This window comes from Hylobates moloch, unplaced genomic scaffold, assembly GCF_009828535.3.
Source record: "Hylobates moloch isolate HMO894 unplaced genomic scaffold, HMol_V3 SCAFFOLD_3, whole genome shotgun sequence".
Classification (NCBI taxonomy): Eukaryota; Metazoa; Chordata; class Mammalia; order Primates; family Hylobatidae; genus Hylobates; species Hylobates moloch.
The window spans coordinates 36,438,828-36,449,133 of record NW_026652278.1 but is presented as its reverse complement, the minus strand read 5'-3'; the positions used below and the strand labels follow the sequence as shown (position 1 = coordinate 36,449,133).

Sequence of the window (10,306 nt, the reverse complement as noted above, 5' to 3'; positions counted from 1 at the left end):
TTTAATGAAACAAGGAATTAATTGGCTAGCACAGAGCTCAGTAGATAGTAAGTACTCAATAAATTAGTTTTTCATTCACAAGAAATTTGAACTCCTTAGAGGCCCTGCTGGAAAAAGGGAAGTACGTGGGCAGAAGGGGCTCCCATCAGTGATCCCCTCTTCTGAACATGAGTGCTGAGGAATGGCTTCTGGGCTCACAATTTTCATTAATTTTTTAGTGTCAAGAAATGTCTTTTCATTCAGGCTGGACACACAGTAGACTCTAGGGTGTTAACAACTTCAAATGGGGTAAAAAGCTATACTGGTTTTTGAGAACTTTCTTAGGTTATTTGCCACATGTACACATTCCACAGGGATTTACAATTTATAAAACTCTTTTTAATACATGATCCCATCTGGATTTCAGAGTACATTATATGGAGAAGTAGAGTGGTTTTTACTATCTGTATTTCACAGATACGTTGAAACTTAGCGAGATTATATAATAGGTCGGTGCAAAAGTAATTGTGGCTTTTGCCATTAAAATGCCACAATTACTTTCGCACCAACCTAATACTTACAGTTCTCATACATTCACATGTAGACAGAGTAACTGAATCTAGACTCCACAGCTGTGGTTCCTGGTGTGGTTTCCTTCCTCTGGCACCAACCATCAAACCCATTTTCACCATCCACTGTGAATGTCATGTGGGTCTGAATTATTATGTTCAGCCCTTCAAGTGAACCAATGGAACTTAGTTGAATGAGACCACAGCCTCTTATTTCTAGAAGCTTCTACTGTGAGACTAAGAAATGTGATTATGTAGAGAATGACTAGTAAAGAATTCTTAGTTTTTTTTAATTGAGCTGAGAGCAAATAAAACACAAATGAGTTTTTTTAATGGAACTGATGTTTGCTTTTAGGTTGAAACTTCCTAGCTCATCAAATACAACACAACCCCAATGGGAGAGATTGAGGTTGGATATGTCTTCCAAAGAAGGCCACTTTCTAAAAAGGATAGTGTTTCCACTGCAACAGTTTCAGTCCCCTGGATAGAATCTTCTGCTCATACAAGGACCTTCCTTAACACAGGTATAAAAATGAACAGAATATTGCTGGGCATGGTGGTGTGTGCCTGTAGTCCCAGCTACTCAGGGGACTAAGGGAGGATCACTTGAGCCCAGAAGTGGCTATTCACGGGTGTGATCACAGAACCTGAACTAGCCACCAAATAACCACTGAACTCCTGTCTCCAGCCTGGGTAACATATTGAGACCCCCATCTGTAAAAAAAAAAAAAAGAATGAAAGAAAGGAGGGAAGGAAGGAAATAAGTAATATTGAACTGCATCAGAGGAATAACCTCTGCTTCTCTCATGCTTAGTATGCTAACTTGCTTTTCTTGGTTCTCAAATGATGCAATCTGACAGAGCTGCAGCTTCCTGGTTGAGGGTTATTTTTTCATGCCTATATTTAAGATGCTTAATTTTGTGATTCATTCTTTATAATTAGATATAATGTTTAGAATATATCCATGTATATTCACATTCACATTTTTCCCTTGAGGGCTATTATTTTCCCCTCTGAGCTGATCTCAACTGCAACTTTTTTTTTTTTAAGACAAGGTCTCACTCTGTCACCCAGGCTGGAGTGCAGTGGCATGATCTTGGCTCACTGCAGCCTCCACCTGCTGGGCCCAAGTGATTCTTCCACCTCAGCCTCCCAGGTAGCTGGCACCACAGGCACACACCACCACGCCCAGCTATTTTGTGTGTATGTGTGTGTGTGTATTTTTAGTAGAGACAGGGTTTCACCTTGTTGCCCAGGTTGGTCTTGAACTCCTGAGCTCAAGTGATCTGCCTGCCTCAGCCTCTCAAAGTGCTGGGTTTACAGGTGTGAGCCACGGTGCCTAGCCTCAACTGCAACCTTAAATTTGCAATTGCCATGAGTCAAGAGAGCCCCAGCTGTGTCCATGTGGAAAACTGACATTTCCCCCAAGGCTGGTGTGTGTGTATCTGTATGTGTGTGTGTGTATATATATATATATATATATATATATGCCCTGGACCATTGAAAAGCATGGGTTTGAACTCCACAGGTCCACTTACAAGCAGATTTTCTTCCATCTCTGCCACTCCTGACATAGCAAGACCAACCCCTCCTCTTCCTCCTCAACCTACTCAATGTGACGATGATAAGGATGAAGGCCTTTATGATGATCCACTTCCACTTAATGAATAGTAAATTTATTTTTCCCTTCCTTAGGATTTTCTTAACACTTTCTTTTCTCTAACTTACTCTATTATAAGAATACTATATGAAATACATGTAACATACAAAGCATGTGTTAATTGACTTTATGTTATCCATAGGGCTATTAGTAGTTAAGTTTTGGGGAAGCCAAAAGTTATATGTGGATTTTTGACTGCATGGGGGTTGGCGCCTCTAACCCCAGCACTGTTCGAGGGTCAATTGCGTACCTTGTTAGCTTAAATTACAGCTCTTTTCTAGCCCACTGGCCCTACTTTTTTGGTTTCTTTGCCCCTTGGGCTCATGATTTTTAGACAGCCTGTTTCTTTTCTCTTTTGCCCACAGAACGGTTCAATTGAATTAAGCATTCCTCAATACCAAGGCATTGAAAATAAAAACAACCTATTTCTGAGAATAAAAGAGGAGAGCTAGCATGACACCAGTGGCCCCAGCTACTCACCCTAATCCCGATTCTAGGATAGAACACTCAGGTTCTGGGCACTGGATGCTGATGATAAAGGATTAGATATTAATGATCAACTTGAACCAAGACTTGGTCATTGCTTAACTTCAATTTTTCTTTTTTTTTTTTCTATGGTGAAAATCAAGAGGCTGGGCCTTGAAGCATGTCAGCAAGCATGATGTCCTCTACACCATACCCTCTGGCCTGGGGTTCAGCGGTCTTCACCATTCCCATTCCCTGAACCCCTCAAAATCATGAATACAGGTAGGAACAAAAAGTGGGCAGCCCATATAGCAGGCAAAGCTAATGGAACTAGCCCGCCAGGAAGGGGGACGGAGAGGAAAACTCTTTACACGTTTCTGTTTTTCTATCTTCCCTTTTCAAATTTTTTTTTTTTTTTTTTTTTTTTTTTTTTTTGGGACAGAGTCTTTACCCAGGCTGGAGTGCAGTGGCACGATCTTGGCTCACTGCAACCTCCACCTCCTGGGTTCAAGCGACTCTCCTGCCTCAGCCTCCCAAGTGGCTGGGATTACAGGTGTGTGCCACCACACCCAGCTAATTTTTGTATTTTTAGTAGAAATGGGGTTTCACCATGTTGGTCAGGCTGGTCTCGAACTCCTGACCTCAGATGATCCACCTGCCTCAGCCTCCCAAAGTGCTGGGATTACAGTTGTGAGCCACTGTGCCCAGCCTCTTTCCACTATTTAATGCATGTCTACCTCTTCAGTCCTTTCTACAATTCAGTGATTAATGATTATGTGCTCAGTGCAGTTCTCAGCATTTTGGTCCTCTTCCTGTTTTTCAAAATGTCCCTCTTGCCCCCGCCACTCCCTTTTCTTGGCATCACCCAGTTTCCCACATGTAACTTTAAGAGTCTCTCCATGCTTCATTTTCAAGGACCTGGTTCCTTTCTTCACAGTGAGTAATACAAGCTGGTCCTTGGGGGCTGGGGAGCGAGGGACAAGTAGTTCTGAAGAGTGTCTCAGAAGCTAACATGGCAAAAGAGGAGTGTGTGGGTAGGTAAGAGAGTAAAGACAACTGGCTGGGCGCGGTGGCTCACGCTTGTAATCCCAGCACTTTGGGAGGCCGAGGCGGGCGGATCACGAGGTCAGGAGATCGAGACCACGGTGAAACCCCGTCTCTACTAAAAATACAAAAAGAAATTAGCCGGGTGTGGTGGCAGGCGCCTGTAGTCCCAGCTACTCGGAGAGGCTGAGGCAGGAGAATGGCGTGAACCCGGGAGGCGGAGCTTGCAGTGAGCCGAGATTGCGCCACTGCACTCCATCCAGCCTGGGCGACAGAGCAAGACTCCGTCTCAAAAAAAAAAAAAAGACAACTGTAGAGTGTTTATTTCTATTCAGGATTTAAACAACACCTTTGTCATCAAAGTAGCTATGTCAGCATCAATAACCTGCTGATTATAAAATTTATCCTTGGCAGAGAGAAAGAGAATTAACCTTTAATGACTAATTGCCATCTGCCAGCACTGTGTAAAGCTAGTGATTCTCAGTATTTTAATCGTCAAGGGTTCCTCTGAGATTCTTGTAGAAGCTATGAAATCTCTCCCCTAGAAAAATGCAGATGTACACAAAATTTTACATAGAATTACAGGGGCAAACCATTGTCCTGAAGCATAACCACAGACCTTAGATTAAAATCCTCTGTGTGAAGTCCTTGTTATTGAGATGTATACCATTCTCCCCACCTTACAGATGAGGGGACAGGAGATTCGGGGACATATCCAAAGTCTCATACCTAATAAATTGCAGCCATAGGCTGGGCACAGTGGCTTACACCTGTAATCCCAGCACTTTGGGAGGCTGAGGTGGGCGTATCACTTGAGTCCAGGAGTTCAAGACCAGCCTGGCCAAGATGGCGAAACCCCGTCTCTACAAAAAATACAAAAATTAGCTGGGTGTGGTGGCACACACCTGTAGCCCCAGCCACTTGGGAGGCTGAGGTGGGAGGATCACCAGAGCCTGGGAGATGGAGGCTGCAGTGAGCCAAGATCGCACCGCTACACTCCAGCCTGGGTGACAGAGTAAGATGCTGTCTCAAAAAATAAAAAATAGCTGCTATAGACTGAATGTTTGTATTTCCACAAATTAACTTCGAAACCTAATCTCCAATGTGATGATATTAGGAGGTAGGGTCTTTGGGAGGAGGGGTCTTTGGGAGCGTCTTTGGCAGGGCCCTCATGAACAGGATTAGTGCTTCTCTAAAAGAGGCCCCAGAGAGATCCCTTGTCCCTTCCACCATGTGAGGTTACAGTGAAGACGGCTGTGAACCAGGGAGTGCACCCTCAGCAGACACCCAATCTGCTGGCGCCATGCTCTTTGACTCCCCAGACTGCAGAACTGTAAGAAGCACATTTTTTATGTTGAGAAGCCACCGAGTCTATGGTGTTCTGTTAAAGCAGCCCAAGCCCATTAAGATAGCAGCAGGAACATTTTAACCTGAGCTGTCTAAGCACACCTTCCTGCCACAAATGAAAATCTCATCGAGGTTTTCCTGTTATTGTAACCATCACTCCTTATTTTTAAATGAAGAAATTAAAATTATGTGAGAAACTGAAATCTATGTGAAGCATTCTAGACTCAGCCATGGGAAATTAGGAAGCTCAGGATCCCGGAGGCTCCAAATCATACTTCTTATCAGCCAAAAGCCCCGCTCCTCCTGAACCCACCCATCCAGCTAAAAACAAGCCAAAGAGGAGCCTTTCTAGAGGCTTCACTTTCCTCAGAACAAGAGAAAAACTCTCTCTTCAACATCAACAGTCAAAATGTGAACTAATAGACCAGTCAAAGCCTCTGGATATGAAACAAAACAATTTTAATTTCAGAATATTACAAGAATATAAAAGAAAGACAATGCATAGGATCATTTCTTTACAATTACATACATATAGTCAAATAAGAATGGAAACTTTAAATAAAACAGTTAAGAAACCTTGTTTCTCTTGTTGAGCAAGCTCAGGGATAGGACAAAGGCAACCCCTACTCTGCATAAAGAACCCTGGGGTGAGGGAATATTTCCCCCAACAGGTTCTATCTGTCCCCAGACATGGCCAGGGGAGGGCTCCATGGCTCTTTAGCACAGGCTGTGGCCTCACACACTCCAGTCTCCATGGTAACGCATGCACTCAGGCTATTATGTTCCACACCTCCTCGCTGGCCTGCTTCTGTCAACTACACTGGTAGAAGATCTCGGCATTAGCTGTCTAGAGAAGCTAAATTCCTACAGTGAGTTTTAGTTGAGTTAATCACCACTGGTGTAAAAAGCTTGTGCATCTTAGGAACCGAAATCTTCCCCAAATTCTAGACAATCCCACAAAATGCTAGTATCTAGGTTTAGATCTAGATCCTGTCTTCCGTTTGAAGGCTTCAGGGCAAAGGAGGGCAAAGATAAGGCTCTCTCTTGGGGAAAGGAGTTCTACACAAAAATGACCTCAGAATGGGGGCCATTAGCCTCAAGCATCTGTGTGAGGCCTTGTAGGAAAGGAGACAGAGTCTAGAGACATCTATTCCTAAAAATCACCCGGTTGCATGGCCAGTCACTGTGGGGCACGTTCCCAATGACCACAGGTTCTCTTAGAAGGCAGTATTTTCAACTGCATGCTAACACAGGCTCCTGTGAGGGAAGCTGAACAGAGACGTTCCTACTCAGGAGGAGAGAATGGCTCTGTTCTGACACTCTAGGACCGACCGCTTCCTTACAGGTCAACAGAACAGATACCTCCAGAGCACCTAGGTGTCACTGCAGTCAACAGCCCTCCACTAGCCCATTTCCCAAGGGTGTTCCCTTGTCCTTTCTGAATGCCTCTGGAAGGACATTCTGGGTAAAGAGCTTTCCTTTGTGGAGGATCAACTGTAGTTTTGGTTACGATTCGTTACCTGCTCTTTTTTTACAGTTCGTTACCTGCTCCTATTTTGGCACTGAGGTACAGTCAGTATCTCCTAATGCTCTTTCACTGCTGCAGCAGGGTTTTTCACACCAGAATCATTGGTCCCAATGCAAAAGTCTATCACTATAAAAGATGAGAAACTCTAACGCCTATGGTTCTCACTAATTCAGTCAGTGGGGTTCACACAGTACAGTCTGGACCAGGAAGGTGGCCTAAAGTTTAATATGTGTATCCCTCTGGCACAAACACAAGGCCCCAAATTGACACCACATCAAAGCCCATCACAGATGACCCAAGAAAGAAATGAAGTTGTAAAAGCCACAAGAAGAGGCACTTCCAAAGAGATTGTTCCAACATGAAAAACAAACACAATGAAATAGATTCAAAAAAAACTTATAGATTAAAAAACTCAGTTAAATACTGGCTCAAAAACAATACCTGCCCATCAAATCAGAAGGGAGACAGCAGCCTTCTGTGGCAAATGATAAAAGGGGTTTTCTCTGTGTTTTCCATAAGATTCCACAGGATTAAATGGTTACATATTACAAGGTAGAAGGTTACGCTGCTTACTCCTCAAATTTGGATTCTAAGTCAATCACAGCTTCTATTAAGAAAAGTGACCTATAAAACCCCTAAAGCAAGGGAAAACATATTCAATAAATAAACAAAACACACATAAACTACCCCAGGAGACCAGCTATATAAAGGCATGTGCATGTGATAAATATCTCTCTCATGATCCTCACCCCAGAACACAACCCTTGCTTATGATTCCATTCACCCAAAGAGCGTCTACATCCGTCTAAATCTCAGCTACTTCCCTTAAATAGAATCAAAAACTAACACGATGACAGGAGCTATCAGGTCACCACTCTGCTCCGTCTACCTGATGCCAGCCCTGTTTAACAGACCATAGCACCACTTCAGGATGAAGCACGTCTAAACAAATAAAGGAAAGAAGGAAGAGTTAAGTAAGAATACCATTTCAATTTGGTGATACCAAAAGGGTTTTCTGTTTGAATTAGCTGATATCTGGTGTAAGGGATTTCATTTTCTTAATAAGAAAAAAAAAGTCAAATATTTAATAGAAACCTACGCAAACGAATTTGCTAATCTGTGTTTTTAAAAATGACATAAAACTGCTCTAGAGAAAGGGGCTTCTAGGCAGTTTTGTTTTCCTAACCACCTATTGCTCACACTGTATTAAGCTGGAAGACCAAATTTTACATTTTTCTACACTATTGCTGTTACAGCAGCAAAAGCAGCAGAAAGGCTGGCAGAGAGGGCTGAGCTGGGCACAAGGCCAAACTCTGCTCCCCCAGAGTCATCGTTCATTTCAGCAATGGCGGCACAGCACATTCAACAATTTAGAAATAGGTCAGCAAACCACATTTTGTGGGGCAACTGCTTCCCCATAGTGACCTGACTCGGCTCCAACCCACAGGGTGAGAAGGGTTGTACAGCTCCACAGAGCCAGGCACAAACCTGAGCATTCTCCCCTGCCACATGCTGCTCTCTGGGCAGACACCAGTTCATACTAGGTCAAAGCCATGCCACTGCTCCATCCAACACAAGTGAACACACCAAATCCAAAAGCCAGAAGCTCTGGCCCCATCTCCAAACTACCACCTGTGTCCCTTCTGACAAGGAAAGGGTGGCACAGTAACACTCCTTGAACATTGGTAACAAGCCACAGCTGCTTCCAAATAAGAACATTCTCTCCTTTAAATCCCGTCAGCCCTGCAGAGGCTGCTGCTTGCTTCTTTTTTCTGATTCTAACTTCCTCTCAGGAGACGGTCTAGCCTGCACCCTCAGAGGGTGCAATGTAATCCCACCCATAAAGAGTCATCCTGGGACATAAAGGCAGCCAGCCCCCTCCTAGGCACACTCCAGAGCTTCCCCCACATACAAATATTTTAGCAAACTTCCATTACGCTGTGACTTTCCTTGAGTCACAGTGATTTGGTTCAGAAGTATTACGTTGGCACCAGAGATGTTTTAGTCAAGAGGAAATTGAATGAAGGTAACAAGTTCAGCAAAACACAATTATTTTCACATCACTGAGGAAAGGGAAAGAGAGAGAGATGGACAAGGGAGGGAGAAATGGAAGGAAGGAAAAGAGTTTAATAATTAAGATTTGTTAAAATACTGTATCATTCTGAATTCTCCTTTTTCAATACTGCAGGTCAAATACTCTGATGTCAGACCCAAGAAATAATCAAAAATGTCCAGAAAAGCTATAAGTTCTTTGGACACAAATTAGGTATTGAGGAATACAGCCTCATAAGATAAAGAGTTTTCCCAAAGCTCAAAGTGAAAAAGAGGGAAAGGCATCTTGCTTAGAGCCCATCCAAAAACATGGCTTTTAAAACAAAGACATAAACAAACAAAAACAACAAAATACCCAACACTATCAAAACAGAGAAAAACCCAAAATATCCATTAAAAACAACATCAATCCACTGGGACAGTGCTTTTTAAAAACTTACTGGCAGTTGAGCATACATTTCATATTTTTTTTCAAAAGTGGAATCTGCCTAAAACACATTGAACGAGCCCTGAAGCCCACCTTACTGTGCTGTATAAGCTGGCTGGATAGTTAGTGGTTTCCCCGTAATATTAAAAAGGAGAGACAGAGCCTAAGCACTCTCTCAGAAGGCACAGCTTGCAAGCATCATCCAGTGAGTGGGATTAGAGGTATCAGTCGGGTCACGGTATTAGTTGGCTTTGACAATTCAAAATGCAGCAAGCAAGCTGCAAGTCCAAGCTTTGCTATGGGCAGGAATAACACCTGGCCCACTAAAGAGAAAATTCTGCATGGACCATAGGAGACAACTCTGGATCCTTCAGAGAAATCCTAGGTTGAAGGAAAAACAAGAGCGTTAGACATGTTCTTAAATATTTCTTTTTGCAAACATCCCACTCAAAAGCTACAGGGTCTACACTTAATATTTTCTCCAAACTGAGGGCTAATGAGTTTAATTAAGAATTTGTGACTCTACCAAATGAACATCTGCCTGATATAATGTTGTTCATTAAATCATCTTAATGGCTATAACAGCTAACAGTAAGTGCATATTTTGTGCTGTTCTAAGTTATTTATGTACATTATTTATCCTCACAATAACCGGTATATGAGGTACTACTCCTACCATTTTACAGAGGAAGAATCCGCAGCCTACACAGTTCATTTGCCTGAGGACTAATATATAAGCTATTAAGCAGCAAAACTGGGAATGGGACCCAAGCCCAACTGAATGCAGAACTCATGCTCCTACCACCACAGCCCCTCTCAACACTCAATGTTTACTAAAAGCCGACTCAGCACAAGGCACTGTCATTTTTCGGAGGAAGAGAAGTACAGGACACAGAAATACACTAAGTCTGACCTTTGTCTTCTAGAAGAGAAACTAGTTACAGACAAGACAACACCTGTGAAGTAAATACAGTAAATCATACTAGGTGTCAATATTTTTGTAGCATTAATAAGTTCAAAGGAAAAAGTATTATATCTGGCTGTGTTAGCCAGAGAAAGTTTCAAAGAGGAGGTGAGACTTAGGCTAGACTTTGAAGAATGGGTAAGATTTTGACTACTGAAAATAATGGCCATTAATAAGTAGGTGCTAAATCGGTGGTTCTCACGTGGAGATGACTTTGCCTCCTCACCCACCATGGGACATTTCGCAATGCCTAGAAGCACTTTTACTTATC

General features: G+C 42.8%; 1 protein-coding gene across 2 annotated transcripts in view; it reads right to left on the bottom strand.

The window, feature by feature from the left end:
• Positions 1-5,506: 5,506 nt before the first annotated feature.
• ARHGAP19 (Rho GTPase activating protein 19) overlaps positions 5,507-10,306 on the bottom strand; it is a 69,478-nt gene continuing 64,678 nt past the window's right edge. For both annotated transcript variants that reach the window (XM_032135349.2, XM_058436139.1), the window contains one exon: positions 5,507-9,452. In XM_032135349.2, the coding sequence (XP_031991240.1) occupies positions 9,442-9,452 (11 nt within the window). In that variant the 3' untranslated portion in view covers positions 5,507-9,441. The remainder of the gene's footprint in view (positions 9,453-10,306) is intronic.